General features: G+C 30.9%; 3 protein-coding genes across 3 annotated transcripts; 1 reads left to right on the forward strand and 2 right to left on the reverse strand.

Moving 5' to 3' along the window:
* The first annotated feature begins 6,447 nt into the window (after positions 1 to 6,447).
* On the forward strand, positions 6,448 to 9,409 carry LOC125866094 (uncharacterized). Its single transcript, XM_049546387.1, has 6 exons — positions 6,448 to 6,908; positions 7,863 to 7,969; positions 8,172 to 8,280; positions 8,402 to 8,563; positions 8,643 to 8,816; positions 9,176 to 9,409. The coding sequence occupies exons 1-6, from the start codon at positions 6,585 to 6,587 to the stop codon at positions 9,203 to 9,205; spliced, it is 906 nt and encodes a 301-aa protein (XP_049402344.1). The 5' UTR covers positions 6,448 to 6,584; the 3' UTR covers positions 9,206 to 9,409.
* On the reverse strand, positions 9,408 to 11,683 carry LOC125866089 (protein HYPER-SENSITIVITY-RELATED 4-like). The gene is made up of 2 exons (XM_049546382.1): positions 10,530 to 11,683; positions 9,408 to 9,944 (listed from the first exon to the last, which is right to left on the reverse strand). Exons 1-2 carry the CDS (start codon positions 11,535 to 11,537, stop codon positions 9,555 to 9,557), a joined length of 1,398 nt encoding a protein of 465 aa, XP_049402339.1. The 5' UTR covers positions 11,538 to 11,683; the 3' UTR covers positions 9,408 to 9,554.
* A 1,385-nt stretch (positions 11,684 to 13,068) lies between these two features.
* LOC125866088 (IAA-amino acid hydrolase ILR1-like 6) lies at positions 13,069 to 24,195 on the reverse strand. The gene is made up of 5 exons (XM_049546381.1): positions 23,661 to 24,195; positions 22,465 to 22,590; positions 16,544 to 16,858; positions 15,683 to 15,811; positions 13,069 to 13,761 (listed from the first exon to the last, which is right to left on the reverse strand). Exons 1-5 carry the CDS (start codon positions 24,168 to 24,170, stop codon positions 13,393 to 13,395), a joined length of 1,449 nt encoding a protein of 482 aa, XP_049402338.1. The 5' UTR covers positions 24,171 to 24,195; the 3' UTR covers positions 13,069 to 13,392.
* Between the last annotated feature and the right edge of the window lie 187 nt (positions 24,196 to 24,382).

Raw genomic sequence — 24,382 nt, forward strand, 5'->3', positions numbered from 1 at the left:
GGATTATAGCCCTGAGATTATAATTTTCGAACTAATTTATTCTATCTACTATCAACCAAACGCAATATAAATATAACTCAATCATGAGAAGTATTCGATTTCATCGACTTAATGCACATACTAGTTGTTGATCACATGCTGCTGACCAAAAGTAAGGGGGCTTGGAACACGTTACCATATCTTCTAATAATAATAATTAAATTATGACCATATAATATATATCCACATTCTTGGGAACACAAATATTAGAAGCTTCCTCAAAAAAATATCCAAGTTCAACCTTAGCAGATGGTATAATATAGTAATTAATTTTTATCTCGTTAATGTTAATATGTAGTGGAGTGTTGTCTTTCTTTCGAAGAAATCAAACTTGTTGGTGTTTGTCGTTGAGTTCTATTCTTATTAGTTTTTAGTTATTGATAATTATCTTTATCTGTTTATTATGTTTTGGCTATTATACTATTCTGTTGTTTGTATTTTATTTTTTTAAGCCTTGCACTACTATTAGTTGTTATGTTTTGTTACTGTTTTCTTCTTCTTTTTACCAGATGGTCTATCAGAAATAATTCTTTTTACTTTCATAAAATTATAATAAAATCTATGTACACTCTATCCTCTTCAGACTCCACGTATAAATTTTTACTTGACTATGCTATTGCTATGCTCCTCTACTTGTATTTTGTGTAATTTGGATACATTATTTGAAGCAAATCCAAAGTGAAGGAAGATTCTTCTTTTTTTCTTTTTTAATAAATTTAACAAAGTTAAAAGAAAAAAAAGTGTTTATAAGTTTTTCCTTTCCTTTTCCTCACATGCTTAACATAAGATGCTATAAAGTATAAACTTTAACAACCTTTTGAGAATTATTAGATTAATTTTGAGTAACTAATTAATTAATTACATAGAAATTTCAAAAGTTACTTTTTACTGTTTAAAAATACTTATTAGTTATGTTAGTCTATTCAATTTTAGAATAAAAACTTATTCAAACCTAACACATGCAACAAGCTATCACTAATTAACCACCTCCACCTACAAATTTAGTGAGAGACAACTTTTATTGTGAAATATTATAACTTCTATCGTTAAATAGTAAATTTTTATTATGAAACGTTATAATTTTTGTCGTTAAATAACAAAACCATCCATATAGCAATGTACTATTAAAAGTTTATGTTAGTTATATTTAATATATCAATTTCTATTTTGTTTTAATAGTTGTGTTAACTAATTATCATGGTTAAGTGATACACTTGAGGTGAGAATAACTCTAATGTTATTCAAAGTCAAATGAACCAATTATTGAAGACAAGTTTTACTTAATAATAACTTATTTATTTTTGAATTTATCACTAAACAAATCATATAATAATATCATGTGACCTCGAAGTTCTTAATTAGTATTCTTTATTAAAGCCAAAATTTAAAAAAAAAATGAAAGCTCACATGATTTTAATGGAGGAAAGTCTATCTAAACTTTGGATAAGAAGGGTGATATTACTTGCGAAGAGAAGTCAATGTTATAGAATTATTCCCGAATGTGGCTGCTCTTTTTTTAATCAGGTTTCGAATTTGAGTCTAGATATTAAAAAAATATTAGTAAGGAGCATCCCTTCCATCCCACCTCTCGATGGTGCCTTACGTGGAGTAATTCTAATTGGTCGGACTTAAATGTGAATATTCGATACCGGATGAAAAATAGACATGCACCTGGATGGATGTGGTACTAACGTATGAACTTGGTTACTGATTTGACTGATTTTGCAAATATATTAGTGATTGTGCGGACCGTATTTCTAATTACACTAAAAATAATTGTTTAAGATATAAAAATATTTTAAAAACTCATTAAGCTGTGTTTTCTAAGTTCAAAAATTATAAAGTTAAAATTCAAACTTTTGCTTTTAAATATTAAACTCTCTTACTAAAAAGAAATTGTCAACATTATCAATATCCATCAAGCCTAGTTGCTATGGCTACCAATACATTAGCGTTCGATAAGCAGAGGCGTATGCAGGAGGGGGTCACCGGGTTCACGTGAACCCATGTTCCCCTCCTGAAATCATATATAGTAGTATTATATATTTATTTATTTATTAAATATATATGTGTGAACCCACAATCGAAATATCATATAATGGAATGATGATTGGGTGCACCTCTCGTGAGATTATAAATTTGAATTTTATATCTATCTTGTACTATTTTTCTTTTTAAAATTAGGTAACACCTCTCTAAGTGGTTATTGGTAGCATTTTTTGTGTTATAATTAATTAATCATTTCAATTTTGGACCTATATATTTAAAATTCTAACTGTTTTCAACGATACGAAACTAAGTGTCAAACCAATTAGATTCACCTTTTCACAATAGTGCACTATGCACCCATCATTCTGAAATCCTGGATACGCCTCTGTCGATAAGTGAATTATTACAAACGATATTACACATAGTTTTTCTTGCCCTTTTTGTCACTGAATAGTCATTTAACGATCTTAACGAATCGAATGATGATTAGCATTTTGATTTTCTTACTTTTTTTTGTGGCTAAACTTTAAAGAAATAAAATTTGGGGGCCCTATTTTGCTTGTCAAGTTAATCAATCAAATGTCCAAATCATCTATAGCCATAATTTCAAAGACATAAGGGTCCCAATTTACAATTTGTGTGCTTTGAATTTGTTGATTTTAATTTGAAACTAAAGTCTTTTTGTTACATATATATGGTGGGACTTGAAATTGCCTATTCCACAACATATTTGGAATGGATCTTAGCCATAAAAGAATTGTGGGTCTTCATTGAATTTAAAATATATGACTTTTGTCAAGTTAGTTTTGTGGTGTTGTTTCAATCTTTGCCTTCTCCTTTTTGTCATTTATCTTTGAGATTATCCTTGAAATAACTTATATAAATTATTTACTAAAATTAATTATATATATTTTGTATCAATAAAGTTATTCAAGTTATTATATACACCAAAAATAATCTTTAGCGAGAATTAACTAATGAAAAATATTTTTAAAGCTTATAGTAATACTGAATCTAATGACACTTAACTAATGCTGATAAAAAATTAATCAACCCACACCAAAAGCTTTGACTAAAGATTTTATTTCACAAAATAAAAGATAAAACATATTTAAGAAAAAATTCAATCCTTTTAATTAACTTCTCTTCTTGATCAATATGTATATTATTTATTATAGATGTTTTCTTTCTTATAAGAAAAAGGGATAATTTCAAAATTAATTGTATTAGCATATTGATTTTTCAACATAAATTTATCTTTTAAGTTTTCCATATGATATCTATCAAAAATTAGAATATCATTATAGCTTTATTTTTATATGATTTTGAATTATTTTTTAGTTGAATTCCAACATCTCCATTTGGGGATATTAGCTCTGATCTAATTTTATTTTATACGTGTATTCATCACAAAAATAATTTTTCTATAAAAATAAGTACTTACCAATTTCCATCAAAATGTTTTTTTTTTTAAAAAAAAAAAGTTATCTCACTGCTCTAACATGATTTCTAAATGAAACTGGAAGCGCATTAGTAAAACGCATGGGAGACATGCGATTTATATAATCCAACATAGAGTAGTAGGTTAGGTAACTTAATATTTAATATCATATAAAATTATATTTGGGAAAAATAAAAATATTGTGTAATTTCAGAAGTGAAAACTGAAAAATGACGTACGTGAATGTAACCTTACTTATAAAGATAGAGATACTATATTTTCAACAGACCTCGACTCAAATACTTGAAATTATCTTCAATTGAAAAATACTATTGAATCAGATTCATCCATTAAAAGGGTGTTAGTTCATCTTTATACGTCTAATCTTCCACTTATAAACCTTTAAGCGATTACTTACAAAAGTACAACTTTAACCTTCTAACACACTTCATCTTCACCCCAGCTTCGTAGCTTCCCATATCCTCAGTCCTCACCACGCACCTCACGCTTCTACCCATCTCTATTTTATAATATTTGTTTAGATTATAATATCAAGATTCTAGCCCCAACCCCGCCCTCACAATTAGAAGCGAACCCATGATTTGAAAACTTCGAGTGCATCACTAAACTTCAAATAAAAAACAAAGAAAAATAAGGCTCTAGTTGGATTTGAAACCTAGTCTCAGGGGTGGTTCCTCTAACTTCTAACAATAAAACAAGGACATTTCTATACTCGTCAAAGGTGCACTGTTAATTGTATCCTAATTTATATGTGTGTAATTTTTTCCGAAGCTAACGAATGTGCATGACACCCACATATGGATCCGCCTCTGATCACAATGCATACACAGAAAAAAAAATATTTCAATTTTTAAATATTAACTTGCCTTTCCAATTTGCAATCAAGCAATCTTTTGAAGCTTTTGAAAGCAACACACTTCTCTTTGAAAAAATAAATAATAAAAAATCAAAGACGAAATTTATCATAATGTATGTATAACTACAAAAGAAGTATGTCAAGAACCTAATTTCTTTGTCTTTTTCCTCGTAACCAATTTATTTTATTTTATACTTCAAAACAAGGCGTCAAACTCATTTGAATTAAAAATATTTTTTAAAAAATTAATAAAATAAACAAATATCTAGAACCTTTTTCCACACATTACTTAATAATAATATTAAATTTATGAAAACAATCATTTCGAGAACCATACTTGTCCTTTAGATAAATGGAACAGTCATTGAAGCCAACAAGTACTTGATGCCACTTTGCCCATTTTGATCGACTCCACGTAGACTCAAATAATGGTGTTCGAAAATTATTTTGCTGGTGGGACGTGACAGGTATCTCGTAAAATTAATCGAGGTATGTGAAGATTGACTCAAACACTATGATCATCAAAAAAGAAGTAAAGACACGTTTACTGATTAAGTTATGAATATAATAAGAAAAAATGAAATATATCATGCATTTTTTCGTTCAGTAAAGCACTAAGTGCAAATAAACTTTTACCATTTAAATTTACTGATCCAATTAGTTAACATTCACAGTATAAAAATAAGTCATGAAGAGATTTTTTAAATTTCATATCTTGACTCTCGATTGTTCTTTTTACTTATTTAAACGATCATTTTTTTTAATATTAAAATACGCCTTGATAATTAGTTATTGATACATCTAGCGGACACTCCATTTTAATTGAAAAAAAAAAGTGTCTTAAGTCACACTCCACATGACTAATTTCATTCACCTAATCTAATTTTTATGATGTTTATTAGTAGTAATTAATTATAATTAATTAGTGATTTTAACAAAGTATGGGATGTGGACCTGCTGACGCGGATTCAACTGCTTATAACGACATTTGTCATCTGGCCACGTCACTATTCCCTAAAGAGCAATTTTTAGTTTTAGATCCAAAAAGAAATTATGACAAAAATATTATAAAAAAATATGACAAATTAATGTGTAAAAAAAGAACTATAACCACAACAGAATAATGCGAGAATCGAAGAATACTCGTAACCTCTATCTCCACCACCCCACATTCCCATCCTCAGCGCCCTATCTCTTATATCACGTATTGAAGATAATTATTTTTACCTACATATGAATAAAAAAAAATTATTTAATTTTTTGAAAAATCGCTCGGAACAACCCTAAATAAATCAAACTACTTTCTTGTCCAAACATTTTTATAAAATTGAAATATAAAAGAAATTCAAAGTGTCCTACATCATATAATTTAACGATTAATAAATTTGTGACTTGAAATTAAGATTCATTATTAGTTAATGAAAGCTTTTGGATATACCAAAAGGGCCACTTAACCCAAGCATCGTGATTCATGACCAACTATTTAATAATACCAATTAGTAATATTGAATTATGCAAAACATCTACGTAATCTTTAACTTATGTAGTCATTGTTTTTCGAAGTAAATTCAATTTTATTCAATAACTCATAAATCATATAAATAATATAAAGCATCGTAATTCATGACCAACTATTTAATAATACCAATTAGTAATATTGAATTATACAAAACATCTACGTAAAGTTTAACTTATGTAGTCATTGTTTTTTGAAGTAAATTCGATTTTATTCAATAACTCATAAATCATGTAAATAATATAAAGCATCGTGATTCATGACCAACTATTTAATAATACCAATTAGTAATATTGAATTATACAAAACTTCTACGTAAACTTTAACTTATGTAGTAATTATTTTTCGAAGTAAATTCGATTTTATTCAATAACTCATAAATAATGTAAATAATATAAAGCATCGTGATTCATGACCAACTATTTAATAATATCAATTAGTAATATTGAATTATACAAAACATCTATGTAAACTTTAACTTATGTAGTAATTATTTTTCGAAGTAAATTCAATTTTATTCAATAACTCATAAATCATATAAATAATATAAATTGCATTAGGATAAGCTTGATTAGAAATTACGTTGCACCAACTCAGTTATCCTTACTGAATATTCGGGAACCAAACCCGGGGTGTTAAATAACCACCTTTCTTCCTCTTTTTTTTCTATAAATAAAGCATCAAAAAAACGAAAACGAATTTTGGAAAAAGATTGTTCTCTAATGGCGTTAAGGACGAGGATAATCACTAGAGCATTTAGCAATTTGATCCATAAACCAAAGTTGCAGGTTCTCGGAAATGGGTCTTCTGATGTGATTCGGGCTGACCCGACTGGAAGTCCGGTGTCGAATTTGGGGTCTTCATTTTCGACGGCGGCCGCTGCTGTGGAAGCGCCGGCGCCGGCGTCGGCGTCGGTTGAGAGGCTGTTTGGGTTAGTGAAAGAGTATGAAGATTATAGAAGGGGTTTGTATGGTGGGCTTACACATAAAGCCCTTCTTGTTGATGCTGTGGGTACTCTTGTTATTCCTTCTCAACCAATGGCTCAGGTAAAATTTCATCAAATTGTTAGATTTATTGACTAATTTTGGATACACATTTTGTAGTTTTTAGCTTTATTTGATTTATGTTGTTCGGACTTTTCGAAAATATTGTTGGGTGCATGTCGGATTTTTCAATAGTAGTGCATTTTTGTAAGATCCAACACGGGTGCTGCAACGTATTTTGGAAAGTCCTTTTTTTTTTCTACTGTTTTCATGTTCTGTGGTTTTCTTTCTGCTTTTAAGTATGTCTATTCGTGTTTTCATAACTACTTTGAATTGTTGTACTTGAGCTGAGTATTTGGAAACAATCTCTCTACCTCCACGACTCAGTTTTGTTTCTGCTTGTAGTATATTGTATTTGTTTGTTCTGTTTCTAATGAAAAAATTGTCAAAGAAGTGATTTTTTTTCTGGATCTAATGGTGAAGGTTGAAGAACCAGAAAAGCTAGTAACTTTTTTTCCTTTTTTGCTTGTATCTTTGATGTTCTCTCTGTAATTGAAAAAATATTTATCGAATTCCTCCTTCCGTCTTAATTTATGTGTCATTGTTTGATTGTGCTTGAAGATTTAAGAAAAAGAGGGAAGAATTTTGAAACTTGTCGTCTAAAACAAATCTTAAACATTTGTATGGCTAAACATGAAATTTTAAAGTTTAAATTGTTTCTAAATATAGAAAAGTGACGTTATTTGAATCGTCTCATTCTGCGACGTTGTGTTTGAATAATTTGATTTAACTTTTGGATCTTTGGATGCTTCTCTCTGTTTGTATATGTGTGTACACATATATATATTTTACATTATTCTGTCTCTTTCATTATGGGCAGAGCAAAGTTCCTAATTTTCCCCCCTAAAATGACTTCTTTAGTATATATTAATGTTGTTTTTATGGACTTCTCTCTGTTTATTCTGCTTGTCCGTTTTGTTCTTGTTGACAATATTTTAACCATATTGGATGTTGTAGATTTACAAGCAAATTGGTGAGAAGTACGGGGTGGAGTATTCTGAAGATGAGATATTGAAACGATATAGATGGGCTTACGGGCAGCCTTGGGGTAGATCTAGGCTCAGGTATCTTGTTTTGAACCACTTATTATCTTACCTGTTGTTTGTATTTATATCTGTAATAACTTGCCTCCTTGTCGATATTATTTTAATCATACGAAAAGAAGAAGATCAGTCACTGCTAATCATATTCTGCTTTAATTCATTGCTGTTTAGCGTTCATTCCTATGTGATAATTTGTTAAATTTCTCTTGCTTGCATATTGCAGATATGTCAACGATGGACGACCATTTTGGCAACATATAGTTAGTTGTTCGACTGGCTGTTCTGACTCTCAGTACTTTGAGGAGCTGTATAACTATTATACGACTGAAAAGGTTCTCTCACGTTTGAATTACCATTTCTGTTTACAGCAAGTTGGTTTATTCTTCGAGTTGACAACAGAACATTTCCACTAATAAGAAGATACTAAATAATTTCACTTTCATTCTTCAATAGGCTTGGCATCTTTGTGATCCAGAAGCCGAAAGGGTATTCCAGGCCCTTAGAGCAGCAGGAGTAAAGTTGGCTATAGTGTCGAACTTTGACACCCGGTTGAGACCAGTGTTGAGGGCTCTGAACTGTGATCACTGGTTTGATGCCGTAGCAGTTTCAGCTGAGGTAATGTGTTTGTCGTCTTTAAAACTTCCTTTTCGTACTTTCTGATCCAATAGCTGATATTCTTTTTGGCGTTTAACAGGTAGAAGCAGAGAAGCCTAATCCAACAATATTTTTAAAAGCTTGTGAGTTACTAGGAGTAAATCCAGATGATGCTGTTCATGTAGGCGATGATCGTAGAAATGATATTTGGGGTGCTAGAGATGCAGGTTGTGATGCCTGGCTGTGGGGAAGCGACGTTGTCTCCTTCAAAGAGGTATTTTTTTTCCAGAACTTGCTTTATTTGGTCAAGTTACTTAACAAAAGTGGGGAAACAAAGATCTGCTAGCATGAATTTGATTTGAATTCCCAGCGTCTAAAACTCATGGGCAAGAAGTTTCCTATACCATCTGTAAATTATACTTTCTACTGCATTATTGTAATTAGAACGGGAGCCTTGGCATAACTGGTAAAGTTGTTGTTGCTATGTGATCAGGAGGTCACATTTTCTAACCAAAAGTATTGGTCGCGATTCACTAGAATACTTCTCATTACTAGTTGCACAACCTTCTTAGATTCGACTAAGCTAATCTTTTGCCTGAAACTGTTGCATGACTTGATATTTGTCTCGTGCAGGTTGCTCAGAGAATAGGCGTCGAGGTCTGAAAGGGTAATATTAGTAGATGCTTTCGTTGTGTAAAAAGCCGCTGCTTGTGTAGAGATCTCCTCATAATCCTATGTATATATTCTGCTTTTTTGTAATCAGTATGAGAGATTTCACCAATGCCTTTGTTAGTGGCAATGTTTAGTTTGTTTTGAATAAAGTGGCTGTAGAACTTTGGTTTAATTTCTCAATGCCATATTTTTGTATATGTTGGTGTAAGCTGTTGTTCTATCAAGTTATGCATCTTTAATTTTTAGAAGTTGTGCAAATATAATAGTTATCAAAGTTCATACAATTTGACTCTGGAAAAGTAAAACGCGACAAAGTAAAAGTGAACAGAGAGAGTAGGTTCTACTTATTTTCTTCCTCCTCAACCTTGATATCTTCATGTTCTTTCTCCTTCATATGAAGAAAATCAATCAAGCCTTTAAGTGCAATGTCAACTTCATCATCCTTCATCAGTTTCTCAGCCACCTCAGCCGGTGTCACCGCGGTGGCTCCGATTAAATTCTCAATTTCTTGAAAAAGTTGATGCTCTGTAATTCCAAGGTAATTGGAAGCAAGAAGTTTGAAGCCACTAGGAGTACAATATGACATGTGAATGTGCACGTCCATTCGTCCTGGTCGCAACAATGCAGGATCGAGTTTTTCTACGTGATTTGTTGTGAAAATTATGATACGTTCATCGCCACAACTTGACCATAATCCATCGATGAAGTTCAGCAAACCGGACAATGTCACCTATAATGATAAAAGATGGAGAACGAAAACATTGCATTTTTATAGGGCGCGAAGAAAGTCTCACATTGATAACAGAAGGGAAAAAAGAAACATTGTCAATGTTAATAGTGCTAGAGTAACAATTGATTCCTTTTCTCAAACTTTACTCTTAGCAACTCCTATGTTTGATGCAAGATGTTGTCTAATTAGACTACAAATTACAAATGTATGGAAAAGTTCTAATGTTATTTCACGAGGCAATCTATATTGATGTAATAAAGGTGATGGACTATGACGATAACAGAACATCCTAAACAATCAACTCGTTTACTAAGCAATTTCTAACCTCGTTTCAACTGAGAAAGATTGTCAATCTTGGTGATAGGTTGGCTCGTCATCTTAGGGACGAGCCATGTGGTACTAGGTTTGAGGGGTTTCTCAATCTTCCATGACGGACTATGTGGAACTTGACCAAGGGTAATTATATCATATCATGCTAAGAGTATCTTTGGACTAGCGTGAGAGACAAGATTGTTTTTGTTTCTATCAACAACATTATACTAAATTAGAAAGCGTAAAAAGTGTGAGAAAGATGAAGACACTAACCTTGCTTTCTTCCTCATGAGAGTCGTTTGAAGGAGAAGCTCCACGACTAGACAACTTCTCTTGCAAATCAATAGTAGCATCAATATCCTCCACCACCAAAATGGACTTATTAGCGGTTGCCACAAGCAACCTCCTTAAGTCCGAGTTCTTCTTCACCTCTGTCAACTCCAAATCATATATATCAAAGTTCAAGTAATTCGCCATAGCTGCAATCAAACTAGATTTCCCTGTCCCCGGAGGACCATACAACAAATACCCTCTTTTCCACGCCTTCCCAACTTTCCTATAATACTCTTTCCTCTTCACAAATCTATCCAAATCCATCAAAATCTCATCTTTTTGCTCTGAGTCCAATGCTAATGTCTCAAATGTCGCGGGATGATCAAGACTCACCGGTGTCCACACTTCACTAAGATCATGCATATTCTCATAATCCATAGTGTGGATTTTCAGTGTCTTGGTTTCAAGATACTGCAATTTCGCTGCGTTGATAATGTAAGGCAAGTAACATTCAAGGACAAAGTCCTTGCTTTTTCGCTGAAACATGAGTTCGTAGGATCTTACCTCAGACCTCAGAGTAGAGTTGATATCGCGAGGATTGTAAAACGAGTCTCTTGATGTTTGAATTTGTTTACATACCCAAATCCACTTGAACTTATGGCCTTTGTAATAGTCAGTGACCTCCTCATTTCTTTCCATGCTCGTGTTGAAACTCTTTTCCTTCTCAGATTTGCTAATTTTGAAACGACGCGTATCAGGAGAGAGCTTTGAGCCTAAGTAAATTTGAGCTGATTCGTATACTTCATTGCTCACCATTCCATCAAATTCGTCAATCACCATAGTTAGTTGATTCGAGAATTTAATAAATACATGTCTGAGCCCGAAAAAGAGGTAATCTTGAACTTCTGGTGGGAGATTATGTATCAACATGGACATTGCAGCAGCTGAGCCAATTGCTGATATTACAGTTTTGGCAATTGCTAAATTTGATTCACCAGAAGAAGACATTGTTGATTAGTGAAATTAATCAAGATTATAGATAATTAATTGTTGATAGCTCCCTGTTTGCCCTGTTTCTAGTTTTTATAATCTCTTGGAACAGAGGATTAAGATGGGAACAGAATCTTGAAATGCAGTTAATTAATGATTAAAACTATGCTTTTCCTTTTTAACAAGTAATTAAGAACGTGCTAATTAATAAAATCTTGAAGTAAAGAAGATTGTAATGAACAAAGAATATTGAGCACTTTCCATGTGACCACCGACACCCCTCAAGAAGGGCTGACTGATGAGGGCAGGTCAAGCAGGATCGACAGACTTTTAGACTGACAAACAAAAAGAAAAGCTTTTGTGATGACCGACGCCCCTCAAGAAGGGCTGACTGATGAGGGCGGGTCAAACAGGATTGACAGACTTTTAGACTGACAAACAAAAAGGAAAGCTTTTGGAGAATTAGACCCAGGTGTCAATTTCATTACAAGATAATACAAACATCGATCTTGCTATATTATATTATAATGAAATGGACACTGAGTCTAACTCAACCGTAGAAGTCAACTGATCAACGAAAGATTATCCAACACCATATAAAGAGACCAATCATCTTTCTTTCATCCGATGTGGGACTCTTCGACAAACAATTCAAACGTATGTACAACACATGTTTAATTACTTACACTGATAATGCAAATGAATTTTTACGCGATAATTGGAATTTTGCCTGCTATAAAAGATTGCTCGCCTTATTTTCACGTAACCAATTCAACTAGGTATGATAATTTAACTTCTTATTTACCTTTTTTCGTGACCTGATAGCGTAAAAATATTTGATTCACCAGAAGTAGACAAGTTGATTTTTTTTAAGAATTTGGATTATGGGGTTATTAGTTAATTAATCAAGATTATAGATAATTGATTGTAGATAGCTCCCCTGTATTTCTCTTGGAACTGAGGATTAAGATGAGAACAGAATATTGAAATGCAGTTAATTAATGATTAAACTTATGCTTTTCCTTTTTGACAAGTAATTATATTAGGAACGTGCTAATTAATAAAATGTTGAAGGAAAGAATATTATAAAGCCACAAAAAGATTGATGAAAAATTAGAAAACTACAAAAGTTGATTCCTCATTATCAAAGAATATTGACCACTTCCCATGTGACGCCCTCACGAAGGACAGACTGATGAAGGCAGGTCAAGCAAGATTGACAGACTTTCAAATTGACAAGCTTCTGAAACAGAAGTGGACATAACATATTATACCTCAAGGGTAGGCTGATGAGGGCACGTCAAGCAGAATTGATAGATTTTTAGACTGACAAACTTCTGAAGATGAGGTGCACATAACATATTAGACGAATCTCACATCAAAATGAGAGACGAAAGTGAATTTATAAGACATAGCTCAAAGAGCTTTTGAGCTTAATGTAACTTAGCCCGAAAGACAAATCCATATTGTCCTAGACCAAAAGCGGACAATACGTGCCATGAACTTAGGTTGTGATATTCCAAGACAATAAGTACAAGAATTCAAATTGTAGTAAACACCTTTATATCATATATCTTCTCTTATCTCCATGATTCATATATGTCCAATCTCATGAAGAAAAAAAACATTAGTACAAGAAGGGACATCTTAATTGTCAATCATCACATAGGTTGGCATACAATGTGGGAGTAAAAGAAAAGCAAAAAAAAGGCAAAAAATGCATTAAAGAAAATTCCTATTTCATGATCGATAAGTGAGGCCTGTTCAAGTAGTTGAACACCTCCACGACTACCAACAAGGGTTCGAGTCACACTTGAGGAATAATGAGAACACTATTGATCCTCCTGGTGTGAACGAAAGACGAAATCCAATTTCAAGATCCATATTCATATAGGTATCTTTCTGCAATGGCAGCATGAGTAGCTGCACCAATAGGCAATACATCTTCATCAATCATAAAATGTGGTGAATGTCCTGTATGAATTGATCCTAAAGTCTCATTCCTTATGCCAATATAGAAAAATGCAGCAGGAATTACTTCAGAGTAGAATGAAAAATCCTCTGCTCCCATCATTGGCGGAACGACCTTAAAATTGGTCGTTCCAACCAAATCACTCGCGACTCTCTTCACATGCTCGTACATTGTGTTATCGTTCACAGTCGGAGGGTAGATCGTGTCCTTGTCTTCAAAAAAATCAACTGTTGCACTGCATCTGAATACACTAGCTTGTTCTGTGAAAACCTGTTGTTAAAATGTTATGTGAAGATCAGTACAGTTTACTTATTAGTCCGTTTAAAAAATAATAGAACTTTTCATTATTTTAAACTTTATACTCTTAGCCGAAAAATGTATACTCGATGACTTAACTAGTATCTCTTAGAAAAAGAGTATGTCATGTAGAATTTGAAGAAGATATTTAACGTTTAGTTATACTGATTTTGTTTTTTTAGTTAGAGTAGTGTGACTATGTTAGTTACTATTGACAGGTTTCATTGCCACCTATGTTACTCGCACTCTTTAAAAATATCAAAAGGTGCGTATCCGATTCGCCAAAAGTAATGTATTTTTGGAGAATTCGACACAGATACGACATTGAAAGTGAAGAGCTCACGCAACGACTATCAATAGTTTTTTTTTTTAGTTTCTAAATTGAAAGAAAGTCAAATTTATCTAAATACTAGACACGCGAAAGTGGGGGATAAATGCAGGGAAGAAAAAAAATTCTGGGAGGGATTATTTGTCCTTCTAGTCTTCGACACAAAGAAAGTGGTGTAGAAAATCCTCTTTTCTTTTGTATCGAAACGAAAGAGTAATGATTTTTGATGATATTTGTACTCCTCAATTTTAACTTGTACAGTACTTGTGGACATTCCAATAATTGAGTTACTTTATTACACGATTTTCAATATAGCTAAGTGACCATATACTAAAAGATTATAGTATTATTTTATTATGCACGTTTTTGTTATATTTTGTTTTCTTGTTCTACTGTTTTGGATTTTTTATTTTCTTTTCATTTAATGATAAGATCTTTTAGAAGATTGTAGAAAGGACTAGTCCTTATATATGGTGCACCATGAATATCTAAGAGTGGTGATTTTTTTGCTTATTTTTAAAAAACTTTTGGCCCAATCACCTTGGGATCATACCATGTGATGTGTAATTCTTCAATCAATTCTTTATTTTTTTGTGGATATGAGCAACATTGGGTCCCTATGATATTTTGCCAAAACAGGCCTATCTCTCTGCAATTTTAGGATAAGTGTTGCATAAAGCTCAACATGGTATGGTATGGTATGGTATGATATGGTATGGTAGATATCGAAATCAAAAGTTTTGATATCGCAATTTCGATATTATAATACTTTCCCCGTTTTAACTTATATGAGCAACAAGTTTAAGAAAGAAAGAAAGAGTTTTGAGATTTATAGTCTCAAGAAAGTCATAGATATTTGTGTGGTTATAAATTATTTCACTAAGGATAAAATAGATATTTTAAAGTTAAATTATTACTGAATATGAAAGTGTGCCATTATTTTTGGTATTGACTAAAAGGAAAAAGTAAGTCATATATGAATTGGGACAGAAGAAGTATATGATATACAGTTTAATTTTTTTGGTATATTGAATATCATATCGAAATGTATAGACATATACAATTTATATTTATTATTATTATACTAATAAATATGCAGTAGCTCGTTTATCTTGATTGAAATACCCTTTTTGAGTAACTGATTAACAAAGAAAAATGTTTATACTTTCTTTTGGATAGATTTTTATTTGTATAAGGTGTTAGTATACTATAATTTAGACGTTCCTTGAAAAGATCTGGTCATAATTCTCTATGAGTATATATGTAAATCAAAATCAAATAGATTATGATTATTGATTTACTATACTATAAAATACGAATATCAAAATTAAAAAATCTCAAATTAATTTGATATGACAATAATATAGTGCAATATTTTTATGTCTTTTCAATATCATTCATTTAATACCATGCCTATCTAGCCCTAGTGGTGACTCATGAAATGAAATGATACTTTATAACTAAGACTAATAATTGTTGTGGAAGTAAACTATGATATGATATGATTTATTTATTTTTAAGAATCTCAAAGTCTCAATATTAGTACTAATTATAGTGTTTACTAACCTCTCTTATCCTTTTAAGAAGTTGATAAAAATTGGTGGTTGAAAAAGCCCTGAATGTCCCACTGAGTGTAACTGTTTCTGGTATCACATCAAGATTATCTCCGGCATTGAAAGATGTCACAGAAACTACCTAAAAATTAAAATCACAAATCAATCCAAAAATCAATTATTTGAAGATGACATCGAATTATCAATATATTTTAACATGTTATAATTACTAATAAGTAACTTATTTTATAATACAAGTTACTAATTGAATGATAACTTTATAATTATTTTTTAAGTGATTCAATAACAAAATTACTTGAAAACCTCGCTTGTAAAATGAATATATATAATCTTTGATTCAACTTACATATTCTTGACAACCACTTATGAAGTTTTAGAAAATATTTTTTTAGGTATACATGAGGGTAAAATTCAGAAAATTACTTGAAAATTCCACTTTTAAAGTGAGAAAATATTATCTTTTTAGTACAAAAAGATAGACAAATTTTCAGATAAGATGAAGCCAGCGTTTGATCATAAATTTTGAAAATTTAATCTTCAAATATTTTCAAAAACTAACTCGGATAGTTTGGGGAATTTTGAAATTTCCACTCACAAAACTTATGAAATTTTTTTTCCGCATATTCAAACACAACTTCAAAACTCAAAAAATATGTGGTCACACAGGAATGAGATCTTGATATGATCCACGATTGTGATGTGATGGATAGGCTCTTTATGGAAACATTCTTCATAGGGGTTGATTCACTCTATTAAGGCCTTATGCAACATGAATACCGATTAATCAGACTCTAATATAAATATGACCCAAAAAAAAGAATTTTAATGATTACTAGTTGCAAATATACCCCACCTGAGAGTCCAATGGATTGGATTCACGAGAAACAATGCTTTGTAAGCTGATAACAACAGCAGAGGCAGCAAGTATAGGGTCAATTGAGTGGTGGGGATTGCTTGCTTGACCTGTTTTTCCACTAATGACAGCTTTAAAAAACCCACAGCCAGCAAGTAAAGGGCCTGTTCTTGATCCAATGACACCAGTTGGATGTTGATGTGAAACATGTGCAGCAAATATAGCTTCCACATTTTCCAATGCACCATCTTTGATCATCCTTTTTGCTCCATTCCCTGCTTCTTCTGCTGGTTGAAATATGAGAATAACTGTCCCCTAATAAAATCAGGTGACGGAATCAGGATTTTCATTAAGAAGTTTTGTAAATATCAAGTATATTAGACAGTGTTGGAATCAGGATTTTCACAAAGGGGAGTTATAAACATCAAGTGCATTAAACAGTGTCGGAATCAGAATTTTCACAAAAGAGATTCATAATTCATAAATATCAAGTGTATTAGACAGTGTTGGAATCAAAATTTTTACGAAAGAAAGTCATAAACATCAAGTGCATTAGATAGTGTTGGAATCAGGATTTTCACAAAGGGGATTCATAAACATCAAGTGCGTGTTGGAATCAAGATTTTCGCGAATGGAAGTCATAAACATCAACTACATTAAACAGAGTTAGAATCAAGATTTTCACAAAGGGAAGTCATAAACATCAAGTGCATTAGATAGTGTAAAAACGGAATTCATAAACATCAATAACAATAGACAATGATGGAACCAAAATTTCACAAAAGGGATTCAAAATATAAAGAACTAAACACAAGAAAAAAATAACGAAATTCAATATATACTTTGATATACACAAAAAAATAATTTAATTTTTAATATACAATATAATTTTTTTAACCAAAAAAATTCGAATGAACATCTCGCGTCCCTATCTTCTCCACACATTTGATCATCAAGAAAACTGCTTAAAAGGAACTCTCAAAAACAAAGGTTGTAAAGAGAAAGAGAAGATTGGATTGATAGTAAGAACAAGTTTTATTATTTTGCTGCTTTGCTTTGTCCCACAGAGCCCATGTTGTAATAGATTGTTATTTAAGAGTCTCACATTAGATGAAAAAAAAAAAAAACTTCTCAAGCAGAAATGGATTCAGGGTCCATTATACTGATTCCAATTAAACTAGAGAGGTTATGAAGAAAGGATTATTCAACATCATAGATAGATACCAATTATTCTTCTTTCATTCGATGTGAGACTCTTGAACGAACAGTTCAAAGTATATACACCAACTATTTAATTACTTACATTGATAAGCAAATGAATTTTGCACAATAATTGAAATTTAGCCTTTCTATTTACCTTTTATGTGACTTAACAACTTAAAATTTTGGTGTCATTTATATTGTCAGTGTATAAAAGGTAAACTTGAAATAATTTACAATATGTGCCCACTAACTTGCATAAAAAAAGTGACACGAACCTACAGGAGTTGTGGTGGAGTACTGAGTTCTCTTCCATTCTTTATCAAAGGTTTCTGATAAGAGCCTAGAGTATAGAAGTATCTTTATTAAGGAGAGTTTTACTTCTAATGATGGAATCAGGATTTTCATATAGGAATTCATAAACTTCAATAGCTTTAGACAGTGATGGAATCAAATTTTTTTAAAAGGAAATTCATAAATATCAACAACATTAGACAAGGATGAAACCAAAATTTTCGAAAAAGGAATTAAATGAACATTAATATCATCAAAAAGTGATAAGGCCAAACTTTTCATAAAAGTAAACATCAACAACATTAGATAGTGACTAAATCAGGATTTTTACAAAGGGATTTGATTAACATCTACAAGATTAGATAGTGATGAAACCTGAATTTTCACAAAGGGAATTCATAAACATCAATAACAACAGACAATGATGAAACCAAGATTTCACAAAGGAGATTCAAAATATAAAAAACTAAACACATGAACAAAGATCACTAAATTCAACATATACTTTATATACACAAAAAAATAATTTAATCTTAAATATACGATATAATTGCTTTGTCCCACAGAGCCCATGTTGTAATAGATTGTTATTTAAGAGTCTCACGTCGAATGAAAAAAATAAAAGCTTTTTGATTTGAGTTAAATTCAGGGTCCGTATTATTATACGATAATATAAATATCAATTCTGCTATAATATCATGTAATGAAATGGATACTGAATTTAACTCAACTCAAGAAGTTATGAAGAAAGGATTATTCAACATCATATATAGATACCAATTATCCTTCTTTGTTTCGATGTGGGACTCTTCAACAAATGGTTCAAAGTATATACACCATCTATTTAATTACTTACATTGATAAAGCAAATGAATATTTACACAATAATTGAAATTTAGCCTGCTATAAAAGATGGCTACCCTTATTTTCAAGTAATCAATTCTACTAGTTATGATAGTTTGATTTTTTATTTACCTTATTGTCAGTGTATAGAAGGTAAACTTATAATTATTTACCATCTATGTCCACTAATTAACTTGCATAGAAAAATGACACAAACCAAAAAGGGTTTTGGTGGAGTAGTATATTCTCTTTCATTCTTAATTAAAGGTTTCAGATATGAGCTTTGAGTATTGAGTCATCTTTGTTAAAGAATGTTTTACTTTCACTGTGAGTCCCTATAACATGAATTTGGATTTAGTCTGGCTCGATACAAAAAATTGAATGAAAAAATTTATTAGTCACACATAACAAATAAGATAAAATATAATTGGATGCTGTTTGGAGAGTGACGGATCCAGAAGCTTCTGGGATTGAATTGGACTCGTCTCATGTCGAATGAAAAAGAAAGCTCTGAGAGTTGAATTAGATTCAACATCCATTTCACTACAAGGTAGTACAAACATCGATTTTGCTATACTATCATGTAATGAGATCATTGTTAAATCAAACTCAACCTTGGAGTCATCTCATTAAAGAAGAACTAATCAAAATCATATAAAGAGACTAATAGTCTTTTTTTCATCCGATGTGGGACTCTTCGACGCACGGTTCAAAATGTATACACCACATGTTTAATTACTTATACTTATAGTCTGATAATGCAAATAAATGTTTACACCATAATTGGAGTTTAGCCTACTATAAAAGATTGCTTGCCTTATTTTCCAAGTAACCAATTTCACTGGTAATGATATTTTACCTTTCTATTTACCTTTTATGTAAACTAAATAGCACACAAATTTTGTGTCGTTTATATTTTCAGTGTACAGAAGATAAACTTTGAACAATTTACCATGTGTGCCCACTAACTTACATAAAAAAATGACACGAACTTACGGGAGTTGTGGTGGAGTAGTGAGTTCTCCTTTATTCTTAATTAAAGATTTCAGGTATGAACCTTGAGTAAAGATATATATTTGTTAAGGAGCGTTTTACTTTTAATGTGAAACTTTCTAACACAAATTCGAAATTAATTTATATATATAAATGAAGGAAATGATTTAGATCAAATGAGGGTAAATTTTTTGTAAATAAATCTTTCTATAATAACATCATTTCTTACGGATGAAAAAACAAGAATAAAAATTCAATATTGTGACTTGTGAAGTGATGGTTAATATGGGCATCTCTAAATTCTATCCAAAAATTCTAAAGTAATTAAAGAGAAGAGAAAACTCCCAAAAAAGAAAAAGAAAAAAGAAGCACTATAAAAAGGTGTTTTAATCTACCCCATTTTATTAATCCATTGGCCCCCCATTTAAAATATAGCACATTGGCATTTTCTTCAAAGTCCTTAAATTGTGAAAATGACTTGAAACAGAAATAATACCTTGCATATATAGTTCCATGGTCCCAATTATACTCTCAATAAAGCTGTTGGATGTCACCCTCAATAAGTCCTTTTAAAATTAGACTTCTTAACCAAAATAAAAAAAAAGGTATTCTTTTTGACAATAATTAAATTAAAATTAAAAGGCAAGGCTGGATATAATACAAGTAGTTCTTATTTTCATGTACGGCTCGTCTTTCAAATGTACTGATCTTTAATTTTATGCCCTTAACAATTGAATTTATGTCTAGCGAGACATAAGTTCTTTAACGAAACAAGACATAACTAATACAGAAATATAAATTTACGTCTCGCAAATATATATTTTTCTTTAGGAGTAAAAATTAAACACCCAACACAAAATAGTACAAACTGCAAATAACCTTTTCTTTTAGTTATAGATAGATTTGTTCATGTGTAACTACCAGTCTACTAGACATTATAGTACACAACTATAATGACCATGGGACCAATTCTTTATTTTTCTCTATTTTTATTGATTATTTTTTAATATATGCTCATATTATAATAAAGTTTGATAATCATAGTACTATGTAAAGATTCCCAAGTCAAATCTAGTACCCAACTTGTTCATGCTTCTAAACTATTTGCTGCATAAAGGTTAAGGGGCTAATAATTAAATAAATAAAAGAGTCCAATATTTGAAAATGAAATATTTGACTTAGGTCGTAGTATTTGTTTCTTTTTCAATGAAAGGCTATATGGAGGATGAGAGATGAGAGTTGAAGGGTTGTGGTTCTTTCAAAATAGATTATAAAAATATATCAATCAAATATGTAGATATGAATAATTAATGATCACATACGCTAAAAGGACAGACGTATAATATTATCCTACCACTTGACCTATTGGTTCATGTGACTAAAATGTTCAAGTGACAACTTCTCTATTGTCATTACTTGGCCTCCATTTATGGAAAGATCAAGTAGATATAATATGTTAGATACTAGTGAGGCATGAGTCAAAATCAAATACCCTATCAAAAGATATGGAAAATCAATCGACGAGGAGTTAAATCTGCTCTAAACTATCTTTAATTTCCTTTTTTTTTTATAATTATAATGTATGAATCAGCTTACGCGTACGTTAATTTATTTCAAGAGATATATGTTATCTTCCACTAACTTAGATATCGATCGAGAGCCATATGATGTTTTCTTATATGAAGTTCAAAAATATAAAGACCACCCAAAATGCACTTTCAATGGAGAATCCAATGCAATTACATTTGCACAAAGCTCTAAAAGAAACATTAGAAAGTAGATACTCTAATTATTTTTAATTTAAGTACTATATATTATAACTAATATTATTCGTACAAAGTGTCCTTATCTAAAAAGGTATCATCATAATAATTACCTAAGATAAATGTAGATCACTAGATTTGCTATTTGGCCAAAAAGTTTAGGTGGTATTCTCATTGTTGAAAATAAAATAGTCCAAGATACCCATGACAAATTAAAATGAAACAAATTTAATAAGAGATAATTTCTCAAATATTCTTCAAATGTTGTGCCAAAAATTATGGAATCCACCATATGGAGAACAAAAGAATATTTTAGTTTTATTTTAAGGAGTCACAAGAATAAACGTGTTCTTTTTATCTGTCACTCACAAGAACAACCTTGAATTGATAGGCTACACTTTATCGACAGTCTAACGAAGATAATTTTTCTAACGTATCCTACATAAATAAGATCCTTTCCAAACCCTACGCGTGCATGGAACTATACTGATTATGTTATTATTGTTATTGTTGTCGTTAATAGTCTACGCTCTTATTTTCTTTTAATTGGGAGTTTGGAAGGAAACTAAGGAAAGAGATTACAAAATGGAGAATCAAACCCTCATCAACAAGGTGAAAGTTCAGATAGTTAACCAACTAAGCTATATTAAGATTCTCTGACGTTACTAGGTCTTTTCACTAAAGTTTGAGGGAATAAAGACCATTAACATTATGTGACTAGAAATGAAAAGATTAAACTTTGTTTCACTTTCAAGAAAAAAAAAGTAATTTTATGACTAGAAAAAAGTGACATATTTTGCAAAATATGACTATTATTGTAAAACAAACCTTTAAGTTCTTCTCACGAGCCTTTAAAATTCTAGCCGCACCAATGAGCATAGCCACATGAGCATCATGGCCACAAGCATGCATTTTACCAGCAATTTTGCTCTTGTGCTCCCATTCAACAGCTTCCTAATATTTTAAAAAAAAAAAAAAATTAAAAAATTAAATGTGGATGGTCATAATTTCAAGATAAATACTTTCATTTTATTAGAATTTATATATTTTCAGGTGTTTAATAAATGAACCCGAGTCTAAGTCAAACTGACAGATAGTTGATGTCAGATATAAGTGAGTCACATGTTGTGAAAGTACATAAGAATGTACGAAAAGAAGATCTAATCTTGTCGTTCAAAATAAGTTAGACATGTATTTTCAAAGTAAAAAGGAATGTAGATATGAAGATAAAGAGTTGACACTTTACTGAAAATGGTTATGCATGTGAGACTAAAATCAAACATATAGTTGATATCAGATATACCTGAGACATGTATTATGAAAGTACATAAAAATTTTGGATAATCTTATACTGTCGTTAAGTGCAAGCAAAATACAGTATTTTAAAAGTAGAAATAACAATAGATAATGTTTGATGTTTTCTTAAAAAAATAATTAGATATTTCATGTGAGACTATACCCCACATACAAAAAAAAATAAAAAAATTAGAGTAATAGATCCCAAGTTAATAATATACAATTGTAAATATATTTACTTATTTATTCTCAATTAAACTGTTAATTCTTCTGTTTCAAACTCAATTTTATACGTACAAAACAAATAAGTAAATAAAAAATGAATATCAAGTTTCAAGTTTCAGAAGTAAGATAATTTTTTAAGAAAACACCAAAAAGGAGTTAATTTCTCAAACATCACTCAATTAATAATTAATATTTCACAAAATTATTTTTTCATGATTTTAATTCTTTTTCATTTAGAATAATTATTACTCTTTTTGTCTCAATTATACGCACAATTAAAATTCTGAGAATTAGCCAAGTTTTTGGTGATCAAACTTTTAAAAAAAAAATAATCTGTTAGTTATTATAATTTGGAATTTATAGTAATTTATACATGATTTTTAAATATATAAATTCAATTTTTTAAAAAATATTTTGATGTCTAATTAAGTGATTATCCGAGAAATTTAACCCCGTAAACAAAAACATGAGAAGGTTACATTTGAAAACTAAAAATAAAAAACCTGAATTGGAAGGGCATCCATATCAGCTCGAAGAGCAACAAACGGCGGCTGGCCGGAGCCGATGATGGCTCGGATTCCGGTGGTAGCCAACGGAAACCGATAAGAAATTTCCATTTTTTCAAGTTCTTGACGAACAAGTTTGCTAGTTTCAAATTCTTGAAAAGCAAGTTCAGGGTGTTCATGGATTTTTCTCCTCACTGATTTTATCCATTTAACATGCTCTGTTTTCTGGGCAATTTTCAAAATTTCATTTGAGCATTCTTTTGTCCAAATTGAACAATCAGAGGATGTAAAAAGAGTGATTTTTGATGTTCTTGATTGATTTTGAAGGTCTATAATTGTGGGTTTTTTCAATAAAGTTGTGGATTTGAAGTACGTGATCAATTCTGGTTGTTGATCAGACGAAGAAGAAACAGAGGTTTTTGCTCCTTTTAATGGAGTTATTATCATGCAATAGAGGAAAATGGTAAAAAAGATTGCTTTTTTAGAAGAAATTGGAAAAAACTTCATTTTTTTTTTGTTGTTGTTGAAGGGAGAGAGATGAAGATACGAAGATTCAAGAGAGATGAAAGTGTGAGTTTTGTTGATATGAGTAAATAGAGAATAATAGATAGATGGAAAGAGTGAGTGAATGAGTGTGTGTGAGAGAGAAAGAAAGAGTGTGAGTTAAGGGCGGATTCAATGTTTCGATATTGAATTTATCTGAATTCACTATTTTTTAT

Source organism: Solanum stenotomum, chromosome 5 (genome assembly GCF_019186545.1).
Source record: "Solanum stenotomum isolate F172 chromosome 5, ASM1918654v1, whole genome shotgun sequence".
Lineage (NCBI taxonomy): Eukaryota > Viridiplantae > Streptophyta > Magnoliopsida > Solanales > Solanaceae > Solanum > Solanum stenotomum.

Bases quoted from the DNA above. Each gene is read 5' to 3' on its own strand.
- LOC125866094 (XM_049546387.1), top strand. From the start codon at position 6,585: ATGGCGTTAAGGACGAGGATAATCACTAGAGCATTTAGCAATTTGATC. The intron at 7,970-8,171 runs GTATCTTGTTTT...TGCATATTGCAG, and splicing joins TGGGGTAGATCTAGGCTCAG to ATATGTCAACGATGGACGAC. The intron at 8,281-8,401 runs GTTCTCTCACGT...ATTCTTCAATAG, and splicing joins ACTATTATACGACTGAAAAG to GCTTGGCATCTTTGTGATCC.
- LOC125866089 (XM_049546382.1), bottom strand. From the start codon at position 11,537: ATGTCTTCTTCTGGTGAATCAAATTTAGCAATTGCCAAAACTGTAATA. The intron at 9,945-10,529 runs GTTAGTGTCTTC...TTATCATTATAG, and splicing joins CTCATGAGGAAGAAAGCAAG to GTGACATTGTCCGGTTTGCT.
- LOC125866088 (XM_049546381.1), bottom strand. From the start codon at position 24,170: ATGAAGTTTTTTCCAATTTCTTCTAAAAAAGCAATCTTTTTTACCATT. The intron at 16,859-22,464 runs GTTTGTTTTACA...TGATTTTATTAG, and splicing joins CTCGTGAGAAGAACTTAAAG to GGGACAGTTATTCTCATATT. The intron at 15,812-16,543 runs GTGGGGTATATT...TTTAATTTTTAG, and splicing joins CCAATCCATTGGACTCTCAG to GTAGTTTCTGTGACATCTTT.